At 42.4% G+C, this 17,896-nt stretch overlaps 1 protein-coding gene across 1 annotated transcript in view; it reads left to right on the top strand.

The window, feature by feature from the left end:
- LOC125005100 (neuropilin and tolloid-like protein 2) overlaps positions 1 to 7,957 on the top strand; it is a 48,896-nt gene extending 40,939 nt beyond the window's left edge. The window contains exons 8-10 of the mRNA XM_047580093.1: positions 4,769 to 4,882; positions 5,006 to 5,136; positions 5,272 to 7,957. Coding sequence (XP_047436049.1) covers positions 4,769 to 4,882; positions 5,006 to 5,136; positions 5,272 to 6,006 — 980 coding nt within the window. The 3' untranslated portion in view covers positions 6,007 to 7,957. The remainder of the gene's footprint in view (positions 1 to 4,768; positions 4,883 to 5,005; positions 5,137 to 5,271) is intronic.
- The last annotated feature ends 9,939 nt before the right edge of the window (positions 7,958 to 17,896 follow it).

The following is a 17,896-nucleotide window of genomic DNA, read 5'->3' as shown; positions in this document are numbered from 1 at the left end:
CACAGCAGGAAAGTATTGCATATGGTGAGTTCAGACTCCAATAAATATATAAAGAAATATGTACAAGTATATAAAATGAAAATGAACATGAATAGGGCCTAAAAATAATAATGTTAATATTTGTTGAGTAGATCGGTGACAGGGATAGATGAAATCTTTGACCTGAGTATTTGTTGATGTATTGAGATCACTGATAGACCAAACACCATTCCAAGTTTTATTGGTCCTTACAACTGTCTAACTCTCAATTATGGAGCTCTGTATAGAGGGTATGCATGTGATGTCACTGCAAGCCAAGTCTTTACACCCACTAAGTGACAAAAAGTGACAGTTTAGCATGGAGATTAGAACATTAGTTTGAATCATAGGCTTTAATAGCGTCTAAATTGTAAAATTAATTCAAAAAAAAAAAGATGAAGAGCTGTTGTGTGATTGACTGACAGTAACAGACTGCCTACTTACAAAGTACCAGACAAAGCTAATTAAACGTGACTTTGTGTCACATTTGGTGCATAGATATGACAAAACTAATTATTTACTATGCATTTTTTAAATAACTGAAAGCACTGAATCATTTCTAGATGTCAGTAGCATCAGGAAAATAGAAATGGGTTTTTCTCTGTTTTTGTGAACCAAAAAGATGACTATGGTTAATGGATATGCTCAAGGTAATTATATATTTAGCATCATAATTTTGTAAGGATAAGGAACATTCAAACAAGCGCTGGCAAAGGTTGTGCATAAAGAAACAGAAATTGCCATTTACACTGTAAAATCTGATTTGTTGATCTTACTAAAAAATATCCAGGAAACCGATTGCCTTGAAAAAGGTAAGTAACGTAAACACAAAGTTTCAAGTTATGTTTACCTTGTATGTTCTAGTTGAGTTTACTTTAAATTTTGTTGTATTTACTTAATTTGGTAAAGTTGTTCCAACTTAAAAATGGCAAGTGAAATTAATTGTTCTTTCTAAGTGTTACCAACTTAAGTAGAACAAGTGAGTCTGACTTAACTGAACAGTTGTGTTAACTCAATATAATCTAGGAAACTGATTGCCTTAAATAAATTAAGTAAACACAACAAAGAATGATTAGTTTGCAGGATTATTTTTTATTTCAACAAAACTGCCATTGTGAGCTTCTTAAACCCAGGTCAGTGTTTGTGGAGAAATTAAATTATACAATCAAAACAAATCCAGTTTTAAGCCTTAAAAAATAACAGCTATAAAATAAAATATATAATATCAAATAATCATTTTAAAAAATCTAGAAATATTAAAACTAAATCTTTCTCACTGACGATTTCAACAGGGTTCTATGGCACATTTTTAATCAAGCTTCAGTCAACTTACAAACTAAATGAAACATTTTCAATTCAATTCAATTCAATTTTATTTATATAGCGCCAATAACAATTCAAATTGTCTCAAGACACTTTACAAAAACCAGCCTGCAACCTCCAGAGCAAGCCTAAGGGTGACGGTGGCAAGGAAAAACTCCCTTTTAACAGGAAGAAACCCTGAGCAGAACCCAGCTCATATGGAGGGACCCATCTGCTGAGGGTCAGTGGGTAGAAACAGAGAATATATAGAGAGAAGAAGAACAGGAGAAACAGATAAACAAACTTTTGTCATATATACATACATCTAACTGAAGGAAACATGTAGGATCAAGTAATATAACACATAGCTGATGATTTATGAGACCGTTTGTGAGTAGGAATCTTAGGCAGGTTGGTGAATTGTTCATCTAGGTAGGAGTGGATAACTGGAGGAGGACATGAAGACTGGGGCAGATGTAGTTTATGGAGATCCACAGGTCTGATACACAGCACTCCAGACCATGAAGACTGGGCTGTTGATGAGGCCACGACAGCAGATGTAGCTTAGAACTCCACAGGCCAGATATTCAGCACTCCAGACCAGAGACCCTCACAAGAAGATGGAGGGGGAGAGGAGGAGAGGGGAGAGAGTGAGACACAGTGGTTGGTACTAGAAAATAAGACTATTTCACACAAATGTCACAGTATGTGCATTGAACTGTAATAAACAAGATTACACTGTAGCTCTTAACATTGTGCTACCTGTATTCTGCTGGCTGCAAACTAGTCAATCATATCACACATCAACATGTTAACAAGACAGATATCCTAACTCCATCATTTACAAAATCCTCTTATCATACTTCCAGTATGATACCAATGCTGAATGGTTCAAGATGTAGGGCATTTGGACCTGGCTGCTGACTCTCTTCAGGTATAACAGTCGCTACTCCAGCAGGAACCTGTGTGAAATCCACAGTGGCATCTGAATCCTGCATATACAAAGAAAGGTCAAAACTGAGGTTAAGATTTTGTCTTTGTGGTGCAGAACCTTCAACATACCAAATAATACTTACGAAGCAGACTTTGAAGAAATCACTCCCATCATAACTGAGAAAAACTGGGAGGCATCGCAGGACAGCAGTCCTCATGGCTATGACATCATTGGTCTACCAGCAGGAGAGAAAAAGAGTGAAACTTACATACCGCCTGTACAGTAATTATGAAGCTGTTTAGCTTTGACTAGAAATGATTTGCACATTTTCCTGCTTTTACGCAATAGTAATAACAACCCTTGTTTCAACCTGTGCAACGATCTCTGCAAGTGTCCTGCCAACATTTCCCTTTTTAGATTTGAAGATCTCAAGGAATTGTGGGTATGGCAGTCCAAGGATCTTTGCTTGCTACTCTTGTGAATTCTGCCAAAACAGAAACAGAACACAAACACAATATTTGTACCATGTTTTGTAACAAGCTTCATATGTTTTACCTTCCTGATAAAGCCAAATTTGGCCATCTCAGCCGCGATCCGAAGGAAAACATTCATTGTCGTTATCGTTCCGAGAGGTCCTGTCCAACTCCCGCTGTATACTCTCTTCTTCCAACAAGGGCAGAAAAGCCCTCACCTCCGGGTTGGTCCAGAACAACATTACTTTTCCAGTCATCATTTAAAAATGTACCAACACAAAAGCAGAAAGTTGTATGTGAGCATCTTAGTACTAGTCACATCCAGGTTTGTACCTGGGGCAGATTTTTCTCTGACCAATCAGCAGTAAGTAGCGTTCTACGTCACATTTTTGGCCCCAATTCACCTACTTGGACCGACCACATAGGAGGTACTAGAAAGTCCCCATTAAAGTATCCCATTGGCCTCGTTCCGCTCTTCATAATTTTGTTGCTACATCAAGTTAGCATTTCAAATTAAACAAAGTGAATGAATTTGGGCAGAGCTCGTGCATGTAACTAACGTTACAGGCTCTTAGCATGGCCGTTTTAGCTAGCTAACGTGGCTAACGTGGCTAACGTTCGCTAACATTCCCATTAGCCCGCCAGGAGATTTGGGTATCAAAATGTGCAGAAAAATGCCCTGATAAAGTTCAGCTGACAAATATAAACACTTAACCTACCCAGATACTGACAAAGCTTGGTTCTTCTTCCAAAAGTTTTTGCCCTCGTAGTTGCTGGAAAGTACACAAATGTAATTTAAGTGAGCATAGATATTACCTTTTAGAGTGCGTAGCAACAACAAAAATACACCACTAAATAAACATTATAATTTCGACAAGAGAGTTCCAGGCACGGCGAAATCATTGAACATAAGTTAACCTTCAAACCTGGACTTATGGATAAATTATATGGCAAAGATAACGACTATCAGTTTGCTACATATAAAAACAGTGAAACTTACCGTGATACTACTTAGCTGTAACAACCGCCTTGTTGTTGACAGTTTACTACTTCATTCAAAGCACGCCATCACTCATCAATGGGCAACTGCGTATGTGCGTTCAACGAGAGCTGCCGAATGATGCCGAGTTTCTGTTGGTTATGCAGATGCGTCTCGCTCACTCATACCTCTAAGTAAAGGTTACTTGCAGCTGATGAGTTTGATTAATTGCCTCAAAAGAAAGTTGTCTTTACTAAGTTTAAGTGAGGATAGTCAACAGAATAAGCTGGAATGAGTTAAGGTCACTTTTTTTTAAGTAAAATATACAATTACATTTTACAGTGTAGAAAACTGTTGTTAGCACAATATAATATTTTCATTAAATGCCTCAGTACACTGAAATATTAATTGCCACTTAACAAACACAGAGTGAATGCTAATGTTGTCATCAGTAAACCCCATAACCACTGCAGTCAGAAATGAATGGCTTTTAAATTCAACAGTGGTGTTTTGTTGTTGTTGTTGTTGTTGTTATTGTTTTTACTGAGAGTCCTTAAGACCATTTGGATCCTCACTCATTCTGATAACACAGCTCATCTTAGAGAGTCAGAAGACTCTTGAATCATTTCCATACCTCAAAGTTTACTTTGAGGGGCCCAAGATGGGCTTTGCCATTGCCAGACGCATTAAGATTATATCTTATACCATATGTGTCCTCTCAGATTGTTCATATTTTTCAAATATATTCCCTTTCAACTCCTCTCCCCACTCAGTCTCCTGTTTCCATTGACTTGGGGACTGCATGTTCAGTGAAGCAGCCATCTCCTCCGCTTATCACCCCTTGATGTTGTGTCTGCAGGAAATTATGATGTATGGCCTTGTGTTTCTATTAGTGTTTCCTTCCATTTTTTTTATTGCATGTCTCTACAGATTTTGACAGCAAAATGATTGTTCCTTTCACACTGATCATAGTGATCGTAACTCTGCACTGTTAGGCAGATGTGTTTTGGTTGTTCTTGTTTCTAACTTCCATTATCTATGTGCATTGGCTTTTTCCTGCAGCACCATGTACAGCCAATACATTCTTCTGCCACAGCAACATGTGCATTAACAACTCTCTGGTGTGCAATGGGGTTCAGAACTGTGTCTACCCATGGGATGAAAACCACTGCAAAGGTGAGCTTTCTGCCAGATATTACGGTTAAGGGAGCAGGATTTAGGCTTGGTATTATCTTTTCTTTTTGTAAATGTTTTTACATTGCTTTCTGTATTTTCTCTGTCTCTCCTGTCCTCCCCCAGAGAAGCGATCTAAGGGGCTTTTCCATCAGATCACTAAGACCCATGGCACCGTTATTGGTGTCTCATCTGGCATCGTCCTTGTACTTCTTATCATCTCCATCTTGGTCCAGATGAAGCAGCCAAGAAAAAAGGTAAGTCACCCTTAGTTCAGCTTTTAGTTGTGGTCGTTCCACTTTAAATGGGTTAGTCAATCCCTTGTCTTTTTCTTTGTCTGGATACTGTATATCCCTATATCACTAAAATGTAAGACTCTTCCTCTCTTCAAGGTTGTAGCTAGGCGATCTGGTGTTTTTAACAAGGCTGGATTCCAGGAGGTCTTTGATCCACCCCACTATGAGCTCTTCTCTCTACGTGACAAGGAGATATCCTCAGACTTAGCAGATCTCTCTGAGGAGCTGGACAGCTTTCATAAACTGAGGCGATCCTCCATCATGTCCCGCTGTGTCCATGAGCACCACTGTGGTTCGCAAGGCTCTGTGGCTACAGGTTGTGGCAGCATGAAGCACAGCCGCACCACCCTGAGTTCCATGGAGCTGTCCTACCACAACGATTTCTCCAAGCCTCCCCCAATGAAGACTTTCAACTCTTCAGCCAACTACAAGAAGAGCTGCTACGGCTACAAGCAGCACTCACAGACTCATGACTGCGACCAGCAGGTCATCGAGGACCATGTCACAGAGGAGATTCCATGTGAGATTTATGGCCGTGGTGCAGGAGGAGTGGGAGGAGGAGCCACAGGTGGAGGAGCAATGGGAGGAGGAGCATCTGGGATTGCAGGAGGAGGGATCGGAGGAGCGGTGGGGATAACAGGAGGTGTGGCAATGGCTGGTGGGATGGGTATGGCAGGAGGAGTGAGTATGACAGGGCCTAGTGGCATCACAGGAGGTATTGGTGGTGGGATGGCAGGAGCCTGTGGAACCCTCAGTATCCGCGGAAATGGTGCTCGTAACAGCACTACCTTAGTTGACCCACAACAGCGTTCCATGTCCATGGACTTCTAGATGGAGAATAAGAGATGAAAAGGAGAAAAAGAATGCAGGCGGAAATGAATTTCACTCACTGAAAGAAAAGAAAACCACTCCTGCTTCCTCTTTTGTCACTGGTCTTCAGGACTGTGGGTTAACACCCCTGTCATACTTGTGTGGGGGTTTGTGAAGCATGAGCATGAGACAAGAACTGTGGAATCAGAACAGGAAAAGAAATTATAAAGTACTGGTCTGATTCTTTGGGATAATGAAAGATTTAGAATGAATGAGACATCTTATTTCTTCCCTAGTCTCCTGCTCATTTCTCTCCTTCCACCAGGGACTTCTAAGAGGGTGTTCTCGCATGCAAAGCTAGACCTCTCTCAGTTTGGCTTCTCAAAAGAAACATAAAAAAGAAAGAACGAGAGATGTCATAGACTCAGTCTTTAAATTCACCTGCCATGCCAGATATATGATATTTGATTTTTAGTGGGTCTTCTAATAATTTATTTGAGTCTTTATTTTTGTTCGTGTACTGTACTGTTCAAACCAGTATATATCCAGTCTCACGATGATGCTTGGCTTTTAAATCTTTAATCTTTTTAAAATGTTGCTCAAAGTGACTTTTTTGTGACATGTATTAATGAAGATGAAATTGCTGTTGCTCTCAGTAATGATCAGTATAAGGTGATGGTAGACAATGATGAGGGTGAGGATGAAATATTGCTATAATGTAGTTTTGGTTACCTCACATATATAGAAGATGCGCTCCATTTAATCTCTCCTCAGGAAGAGCACATGAAGAGATGGTCTTATTTTGGTAAGAAAAAAAGACTATTTCTGATCCATGACTTTTATAGCATATTGTTAGCCTAATAGAATAATTGAATTTCCTTTAAGAGATTAGAGAGCTTCTCCTTTTCACTGCAGACACAAAGAATATACAAAATAGTGCAACAGGTGCTATTTACAAACGAGTTAAAATACAAAATATACTAATAAATATATATAAAAAAAATGTAAAAAGAAATGTAAAAATATATTTTACAGAAATACAGCAGCAGCGGTAAAAATGTATTGTGCAGGTTAAAACAGAATAAACAGAACAGCAGCATCAGTGTCAGTGAAAGTCTATATTGCACATTTTACTTTATGTTGGTGGATGGGGTTGTTGCATGTGAGAGGTCAGGGTGATGATGGCTCTCAGAAAGAAACTCTTTTTTTCAGTTTGTCCATGCTCTGATACATCTGTAGTGCCTCCCATACAGCAACAGCTCAAACAGCTGAGATCTGGGGTGTGAACTGTCCTTGATGATGTTGTGAGCTCTGCTGAGGCACCATGTGGTGTGGATATCCATCAAGACGGGAGAGGGCAGCCAGCACTCCTCTGTGCTGCCTTCACTGTCCTCTGAAGCCTTGCTCTGTCTCCCTCGGTCCAGCTCCCCTAACACGTGGACACACAGTACATCAGCAAGCTCTCAATGTAATTGAGTTTATGCCTGAGTCATATTTGAATGTTGAATGAACAAGAAAAAAAACTATTTTAGCAAGTACATTGGTATTTTTATTGATATTGTAACAGTAAAAAAAAGAAAAAGAAAAAAAAGACTGCTATTAGGCTAACGATATGAAGATGTCAGCTATGAGTGAAAATTCTTGGAATACAACATGTTTGGCTGTAAGACCTGGACTGGATCAAGAGAGCAACCATCCCACTGTTGTATCCCTTCCTTGGTAGGAGAAACTGTAAATCGTCAATTCCCTCATGAATCATGTGTGTAAAAGAAGCACAACCTGTTTCCCATGTAGATGTTATGGGACTCCTTGACTTTAACCACTGGTTGTATAATTTTATTCTGTCGAATTAAATGAGAACTTCCTCATTCCCTGTGTGAGTTTTTCTGTTTACTGTAACAAACCTTAACCTAAAGAAAACACCCTAATGTGCTTTGGGTGTAATCTGTTTATTAAACTGTGTGACCATTAAGTTAAGGGTCAATTTGTCATTCTTGAATACCCCTCACGATTTCCTTTGTTGTCATGATGGATTTGTCCCGTGTAAAACTCGGGGTATCTTTTTAATGTTAATGTTCATCAGAAATTCATGATCATATGCATTGGCTCTGGTTATATTACTTTGCGGCATCAGTAATCTGTATGTCTAAATGTTAGTCATGTACTGATAAGCAGCAGATTGCAAGCTGGGTAGTCTCAAAAAACAAACAAGGGCAAGGGCAGCTCCAGCACAAGGGAGAAGCATATGAATGTCAGAGTGACTCTACAATAGGGATGTGCATATTGTTCCAGAATTATTGATACTTCAATCGTGTGTTTTTTAGAATTGATCTTCACATCAATATCAACACCAAGTCTGACTCCTACGTTCGTCACGTGAGTAAGCGTATTGCGTCACTTCCTGATTCTGCACTGCTGCTGTGTGTGCTTGCATTGTGCTAGCTTCGTTAAAATCGGACTCCGTAGTTTTCTCTGGACCCCTGCCCAATCTGACCAGTAATGATATGTTTAATCAATCCACCGCTGGTTATCTAGGTGGTGTTGGGTTTTAAGGGGTTAAGTAAGGCCTTCAGCCTGTGTATAACACTGGGAAAAATCTGGAAGAATGGTACTTCCACTATCTCACCATTTAAGGAGTTGCTTTCTGCTTTGCTGCAGCGTGCTCACAGACTAGGATACATACACCCTAATATTTCATACACTGGAAACCAGATAAAGCTAATTGGCTACACATAGAAACTCACTTACACATGAGAGGCAGAGCTCCTCCCTTCTGTATGGGCGGAGTCTACAGTAGGTAGAACAAGGTCACTGTGCCTGCTTGGATGAAGGCTTTCTGTTTTTTCTACCCCTAAGGTGGATTTACTGAAGTCTCTGAAATCAATACTTATTCTGTGTGTACCAAATAAATAAAATAAACGGGAGAAATTGTCGAGTGACTTGTGCTGGATGGACTATCATTTCCAAAAGGTATAAAGATCCTGGGCTGAAGGAGAGGAAAATATCCTCCTTCAACAGTGGTGTCCAGCCAATCACATGGCCTACGTTGATAACTGGAACTCTTTCTGGGGAAAGCCTGGTCTGATTAGACAAGATGGAGTTCACCCCACCTTGGCGGGTGCTTCTCTTATCTCTAGGAATTTGGTCGATTATATTAACCCCCCAAAACCATGACAACCCAGAGTTCAGCCTAGCTTCTCTGTCGCATCTCCAGAACTGTCTCACACCCATAAAAAAGAAAGAAAAACACCATCTGTCACTTTTTAATCGAATGAATTTGATGGATCAAAGTGGGCGTGGCCGATCAAGTGTGTGTCAGCAATTTTCAAAGTGGGCGTGACTGAGGAAGTGGGCGTGGCTGAGGAAGTGTGCGTCACCAACTTTCAAGGTGGGCGTGACTGAGGAAGTGGGCGTCAGCAACTTTCAAGGTGGGCGTAACCAACGTTGATTGGATGCTGTGGCATTTCACTTTCCTTGGGGGTAGGAAGTCGGGGTCTGTGTGAGAATCTTTTTTAAGATGAGTCAGCGGGGTCACGACCCCCGAGGTAGGAAGTCGGGGGGTATGTGAAAGCATTTTTATTACCTGAAACAGCGGTGCCACGACCCCCGAGGTAGGAAGTCGGGGATTATGCGAGAATCTTTTTATTAGGTGAAAAAGCGGTGTCACGACCCCCGAGGTAGGAAGTCGGGGATTATGTGCAAGTATTTTGATCAGGTAAACACAGCGGTGTCAAGACCCCCGAGGTAGAAAGTTGGGGGGTATGTGAAAGTATTTTTATTACCTGAAACAGCGGTTTCAAGACCCCCCGAGGTAGAAAGTCGGGGGGGTATGTGAAAGTAATTTTTGTTAGGTGAAACAGCGGTGTCGCGTATAATACCGCTGGTCAGTCGATGTCATACGCGCATTTCATCACGGCCTGCCGCTGAAGACATCACATCAGTCCTGCCTGAGAGTCTCCAAAGAAGCTAATTATCTTTTTTCTGGGGAGGGTAAGTAATCTCTGTACCTTTATTAGCGGGTGATTCCTTTTACTACACCTAACATAGTTTTTCCGAACCTGTTTTTCAGAATAAAGATATCTTTTCGTGAAAGCATCAAAAATGGATTCTTGTATGTAACATTTTAAGACTTACATGATTTTATACATGTTTCATTGTTACGGTATAAGGATAACACAGGGCCTTTCTTCCAGACACTGAGAAAGCGGCCTTCTTTTGCCGTGCATATGATGAGGACAGCCAGGGCATCTTATGTAAGGCAGTTATTTCATTCAAATGAGGCTATACATTTTACAGAAATTTACAAGAATTACTCTTGTATTTTTTTGTAGGCACCCCTGAAGTAGTCCCATCCACCGCATCTGTATCAGTTCAGAATGGTTAGTTACTTTCCTTTAACAAAAAAAAAAAACAAAAAAAACAAAAAACAAAAACAAAACTGCATGTGTGAATATATTTATATGTGTGTGTGTGTGTGTTTCACTAAAGTATTATAATAATAAATTGTTTTCTGGTTATAGTATATCCTTCTCAGACCGTAATCTGGCCAGGGAGCGGACTGTTTGAAGGTAGAAGCACTAACACTCTTCCGCTATCCTTTGACTGTGTATCCCAGAATGTATGTGATAGATTCTATTGACTTGTATTATACTTTAGCAGGTGACGAAGCAATACTAGACAGCGTTTTGGATTACGAGAACGAGAGTGGACTTCTATCTCTATCTGAAATTCATGCAACAGACAGGCCCGAGACACCTCCGACTAACGGTAAGAAGAAGAAGTATAAACTTTAAATAAATAAGTAAAATAAATCTAAACCCGTCTCTCTCCATTTTGTAGAGTGCAGACCAGAACCCGCTCACAAGGTGGACAAGGCTACTTGTACCAGCGAAGACGGTGTCTACCCGCTACTCGTCATACCCGACACGCCAGAAAAGCAAGTCAGACAACCGGCTAACAGTAAGAATTATTATTTATTTATTTTTTTTTAAGAAACTAAATGATTATAAGTAAGTCATGTCACTCATTGTGATATTTTAACATGATTCTGATAGCTAAAGAAGCTGACACTGACGGAGGACCATCTGGATCCGAAATTAGCATACCAGAAGCGCCAGAGAAAGCCGTGACTGACGGTAAAAATAAAATACAAATTTTATACAAACTTAAAATAAATAATAGCTAATCAGCTAAAATAAAATAAATACTTCTTTATCTATTCTGTAGACTCCAGGCCATACCCCAGACTGAAGCATTCCACTAGAAGAAGCGGCAGGAGGAATACGAGGAGATCAGCTTCAGGACGTCGGGGTCTATCGAGAGGGAAGGTTGTGAAAACTTTTTGGAAAATACTGACTTCTGTTTGTGAATTGACCTCAGCGTTGACTAGGTAGAATCGTGTGTGTTGTAATGATGAATGATCAAGGGGAAAATTCGGTCTCGCAGTCAGCTCTGTTATCTTTACAGTCTTCGGTCTCGCAGTCAGCTCTGTTATCTTTACAGTCTATGGTTGAAGTGTTAAGCGATATCCCTCACCCGCAAACTTTACCTCCACTGGTTGAAATACAACAACAATTAGAGATTTCAAACGAGCCTCAGGCTCGCCACGAACCTTCGGATTTACAGAATTTGGAAAGTATCGATGTAGCCCTTCAGCGTTTAAGAGAAGCTCCGTCCAGTCCTCCATCCCCCGAGCTTTTACCTCCGCCGCTTGAATTACAGCCTTTAGAGATTTCAAACGAGCCTCAGGCTCGCAACGAACCTTCTGATTTTCAAAATTTGGAAAGTATCGATGTAGCCCTTCAACGTTTAAGAGAAGCTTTGTCCAGTCCTCCCTACCCGGAGCTCTTACCTCCTCCCTCCCAACCCCGCGTCGTTTGTCCGTCTAATGTACCATTACCTCGGCCGACGCAGGTTCCCTCTGTTCGTCCAACCGAAGATTCCGTGCCTGGTCCGTCTAACCTTTTACCCGTAAACGATCCGTTACCCGGTCCGTCCTCGTACTTCCCACCTGCAACACCAGCCGCTCAGAGGGGTGCGGGTCAAAATCCTGAATCCCCCGGGAGGGTCTCCAGAGATAGGTTTAATAACATTGAAATAAGACAGATGCTAAATTTCAACTTTCCCAATCCTGTGAGTAATTACGCAGAGTTTTATCTTAATGTGATGGAGACTCTCCAAGCAGCGGTTGAACGGGCTGTATCCTATGCCAGACAGGGGGATGTGCTGCAACTAGAATTAAGGGGGGAAAGATCAAACAGCGCCTCTGTCATAGTCACACACAACGGCAGTCTACCTCTAAACCATGTTCAAGAGGCTCTCGACCGCCTTGTGCAATCAAACATGGCCATTATGCCGGAAGATGAGATGGAGTTACTTGTGCAGGTGGTACGTAGTCCTAGAGGGGGTGTTAAAAGAAAACTGCAAACCATTTTTGACGATGAAATCTGCAGGAAAAAAGCCCATTGCCTGAACATTGTCATCAATCCTGGCAACCAGCTCTGCTTTGCCATTAACCTCGCTCAGCTTTTAAACCGTGAATTAACCACGCGTCAGGCCACTGAGCACGCTAAAGTGCTACAGAATCATGCGGGGTTGGCGGACGACACGCCTGTGACTTTTAATGATATTATCAAATTTGAACAGGCTTTAGATTGCAAAATCGTCGTCTTCTTCAGAGCAGACGGTGAGCGGGCCCTGTCTAAATTCCAAACATCTGAAGGAATGCATCCTAAAACCCTCTATCTCTTCCTCCATCAGAACCATTACTATGGTATCACCAACCTGAAAACATTTCTAGGTGCACGGTACGTCTGCGGTTACTGCCACACAGGTTTTACTAACTTATGGCAGCATCAGTGCCCGGGCCGTTGTTCTGTATGCTTCACCTCAGACTGCACAAAAACCGAGACTAAACTGATTAATTGCCCCGATTGTAATATGACGTGTCGATCCGACACGTGTTATTTAAAACATAAAATACCTCGTCACCGCCCCACCGCCGGTACAGCCGCCAGCAACTGCGGTACAATTAAAAAGTGCAATACCTGCAAAGTGGTGTATTACTCAGCCATCAGCGGCAGCACCCAGCACAAATGTCGAGCTAAGACATGTCCGGTCTGTTCCGTAAAGGACCCGGGCGAGGATCATCTGTGTTACATGACTCCTTTGAAGGTCGAGACTGATTATTCGAACCGCATAGTGTTTTATGATTTTGAAACATTTGTAGATGGAACAGGCAGACACATCCCATTTTACATCAGTACACAGTCTATGCTTGGAAAGAAGTGGGGTTCCTGGGGCATGAGTTGCACAGCTAGCTTCTTTAAACACTTCAGAAAACAGAAATACAGAGGCTGCATCTTCATAGCTCACAACGCTAAGGGTTTCGACAGTTACCTGCTTCTCAATCATATAATTCAGCAAGGTATGGCACCCCGTATAATCATGCAGGGCAGCAAGGTGTTGCAGATGGTGGATGAGGCGTTCCGTCAAACATACATTGATTCGCTTTCCTTTTTAACCATGCGCCTAGCAGATATGCCCGCAGCCATGGGCCTCGATGCTGTGAATGCTCCACGCGACCAGGAACTAAGCAAAGGTTTCTTCCCCCACCTTTTCAGTTCAGAGGCTCACTTAAATTATGTAGGCCCTTACCCTACCCCAGACACTTACGGCGTAGACAGGATGCCTTCGGACACGCTGAAAAAGTTCAATGCCTGGTACGCCACCAAAGCTGGCTGTACATTTGATTTCAAAAAAGAGGCGGTGCTTTACTGCAATCTCGATACTGAAATCCTGGCAGCATCATGCTTAAAGTTTCGCGAAGAATTCATTCGAGAGACACGCGTTGACCCCTTTACGTGCATTACAATCGCTTCCGCCTGCATGAAAGTCTTTAAGACAAATTTCCTCCCTCCAAACACTCTGGCTCTACCGCCCGCCGATAACTACAACCGGCAATTCAAAAACTACTCCGACTCTGGCATCCAGTGGTTAGAGTGGGTCTCGCAGAACGAAAACGTCGCTATTCGACACGCTCTGAACGGAGGAGAGAAAAAACTGGGGAAATACTTTGTGGACGGCTATGCAGAGACTGACGGTGTTAAAAAAGCATGGGAGTTTCTCGGGTGTTTTTTTCACGGCTGTCCAAAGTGTTACTCGCCTACTGAAGTGAATCGTTTGTTGCAGACTCCCTTTGAGCAGCTCCACTCAGCCTGGCAGGCCAAGCTGCTGACCCTGCGATCGGAGCTACACGTCTCGGTACAGTTCATATGGGAGCATGACTGGATCCGAATGAAAAAATCTCATGACGGAGTGAAACAGTTCCTCCTTCAGTATAGTGCACCGCAGCCCTTAAAACCTCGCGATGCGCTGTTTGGAGGTAGAACTTGTCCCATCCGTCTGAGGTACACGACAAGTGACACAGAGCAGGTTCGTTACGTCGATGTTACATCCTTGTATCCGTATGTTAACGCGCACTTTCACTACCCCCTTGGCCACCCCGAAATTATCCGTCAGGGTTTTAAAGATCCGCGTGAGTACTTCGGCCTGATTAAAGCTGTCGTGTATCCCCCCGGAAGCTATTTCTACCTGTTCTACCGCATAAAACTGAGCGAGGTAAACTGGTGTTTACTCTCTGCCGCGTGTGCGCTGAGATCAACCATCAAGCCGGTTCGTGCATGCATAGTGACGGAGAAAGAGCTCTATCCGGTACCTGGACGACGCCTGAATTCACGAAAGCCCTAGACAGTGGATACCGTGTAGCCCAGATAACAGAAGTCTGGCATTTCAAGCAAAAGAGTGACTCCATTTTTAGGGGCTACATCAACACCTTTCTGAAGGGTAAACAGGAGGCTTCTGGTTTCCCCCCTGAAGCATCGGATGAGGCTAGCAGAGAAAATTACATCAGAGACTACGCAGCCAACCAAGGTATTGAATTAGACCCCAGTAAAATCGCACCTAATCCTGCAAAAAGACAGATTGCCAAACTTTGTCTCAACAGCTTTTGGGGAAAGTTTGCCCAGAGAACCAACTTAGGTCAGACCACCCTCGTCAGAAAACCTGAAGAGTTTTTCAAGTTTCTGTTTTCAGAGCAGTACGATGTAAAGTATTTTGGCTTTCTGAATGATGAGGTGGCTATGGTGCAGTGGCAGTACGGTAACGGGTACATCCTCCCTCCCGGGAAAAGCAATAACATCTTTATCGCAGCGTTTACCACATCCTATGCTCGACTGACTCTTTACAGGTATATGGAGATGGTACATGATCCCGAAAGGATTCTGTACTATGACACTGACAGCTTGATTTATGTCGTCAGAGAGGGGGAGATGCCTCTTCCCACAGGTAACTACCTGGGGCAGCTGACGGACGAGCTGGGCGGGGACTACATTCAAGAGTTTGCAGCAGCAGGTCCTAAAAGTTATGCATATCAGACCAGAGGGGGTAAAGTGTCACTGCGCGTGAAGGGTATCACAATGAACCGTCAGAGTGGTGAAGAAATTAACTTCAACAGTATTAAACAGTTGGTAGAGGGTTACATTGAGAATCCTCTCAGCGACGCCGTCATTACAGTGTCTCAGCAGAACATCGTGCGAGATAAAAAAGGCTTCACCCTGAAAAATTCTTCATTCCAAAAGAGGTTCAGGGTGGTGTATGACAAAAGGCGTCTTTTAGCTGGCGGGCGAACCGAACCCTTTGGTTATTAATCAGAAAATGTCACACTCTCTAGGAGAAGAGATTGAGTTTGACCCCAGATTGCAGCTTCCTTTTTCGTGTCTGGTGGTGGGTCCGAGTGGATGTGGAAAAACTGTTTTTGTAAAAAATGTTCTGGAAAACTGTGAACATGTCATGAATGATGTACCTAATAATATTGTATGGATTTATACTTCTTTTCAACCTTTGTATACTGAACTGCAAAAGAAAAATAAAAAGATAAGATTTATTAAAGGATTACCGGATTCTTTTGAAGATGAGTCTCTTTTTCCAGCCGACCAAACACACTTGGTTATTTTGGATGATGTCATCTTTCAAGCGTCTGATCACCCAGAGGTGGTAAGGATTTTTACCCAATACCGGCATCACCGAAATATGAGCGTCATAATGCTCACTCAGAATGTGTTTCATCAAGGGAAATTCAGTCGAACCATCGGTCTAAACACCAATTATCTGGTGCTGTTCAAAAATCCCAGAGACAAACTGCAGATGAATATACTAGCTCAACAGATGTTTCCCTCCAGAAAAAAATATTTTTTAGAAAGCCTCGAAGATGCCACTAGTCAACCGCACTCCTATTTATTACTGGATTTAACTCACCGTTGTCCAGACAGGTTCAGACTGAGAACGGGGCTACTACCCTATGAGTGGCCTGTTGTGTACATTCAGAAAGAATCATGACCAGCGCTCGTCTGAAAAGAAACGCACCCTTGCTTAAAGTTCTGGCCAAGGCCACACCAAAGAGACGGAAGGATATATTAAGGGGGTGCTCCCCAGATCTTCTCCAGACGTTGTGTGAGATCGCGCTGAATCTTTTGAAGGGGAATATACCCCTTTCACCGCAACAATATCAGAAGTTAAAAAGATATAAGAAAAATATCAGACTCATTGCCGATAAGAAAGCCAGCGTGAAGAGTAAACGCAGGGTGTTACAAACAGGAGGCTTCCTTTTCCCTCTGCTTACAGCGGCCATTCCTATTATCGGGGAATTAATAGGAGGACTCGCTAGACGATAATCCTCCCTCCTACTCCCATGGCTCTGAAGACGACGCAGAAAATGTTTTTGGTGTCCCCGCATCAGTTAAACCGCCTGAGTCAACCCACGGCTGCTACAGGTAGCACCATCAGGCAAACAGCCCAGCAAGATTTGGATGTAAAGATGCGTGAGATATTAGAGGAGAGAGGTTTAAATCCTTATGAAAAAATTAAAAAGTACAACGCTTTGCTCCAACGCTATCTCAGCCTCAGCAGACAAGGGGAGAATGAACTTCAACCCATAACTCTGAGTCTACCGCAAGAAGAGGTACATCAGGCAGAGAACGCAGAGGTGAAAGGTCAGGAAGTGGGGGAGGAGGAAGATGTTTTAAAAAGTCTTCCGACACGCAGTCGAAAAAACGCAGAGTATGTGATGAAAAAACTATCCAAGAGCCCCAGTAGCTGGACGCCGAGAGGTGAATTTATCTACAGGGGTAAAGCCGTGAGAGGCTCTCATATGCTTGATCTGGTAAAACATCTGACCTCTTCCTATAAGAAAGTGAATGATCAGCCACCGGAAGGATGGATAGAATTTCTAAGTACTCTGTCAGAGCTCAATATTCCCGAGAGCTCTGTGACTAACCCCCAGGCCCGTGAGCAGTTCAGGAGACTCAAAAACTCTGGCCCCCTGCAGACGCACGCTGCTGCTGCTGCTGCTGTTGCAGAGTCCCCCTCTGTTCATCGAATGAGGGGGAGAAAAAAGAAAAAACGTCCGACTATGGAGTGGACGGATTTCTCTCCTTAAGATCACCAAAAAATAAATAAATGATTGCGATAATTGTACGACAATAAAGACTCTGTAAATCAGTCATTGAATAATAATAAAGCTTTATTGAATCCGTTCAACGTTGCAGACTTTTTCCTTTCACAAACGGTAACAATCTTTAAACATTTGCAGAGAACAGGCTAGCTGGTTAGAATTCCCGCCGCAGGGGTATGCTAGACATTTTTGATATTTTTTAACAAATTCAGATACCATGGCATCGTTGCGGACAGGATCGTCTTTATAGTGAGATAGCACGTCGGCGTACGATAGGCCGCTTCCTCTCAGACACAAATAATATGCACAGTGCTGACCACAGACATCCGATAATTCATGCTGGAGCTGACGATTGTGATGCAGGATCTGTTTTATTCCACGTTGACGTTCCAGGAAACGCAG

This window comes from Mugil cephalus, chromosome 3 (genome assembly GCF_022458985.1).
Source record: "Mugil cephalus isolate CIBA_MC_2020 chromosome 3, CIBA_Mcephalus_1.1, whole genome shotgun sequence".
Taxonomy (NCBI): Eukaryota; Metazoa; Chordata; class Actinopteri; order Mugiliformes; family Mugilidae; genus Mugil; species Mugil cephalus.
This window is presented reverse-complemented; position numbering and strand designations above follow the sequence as displayed.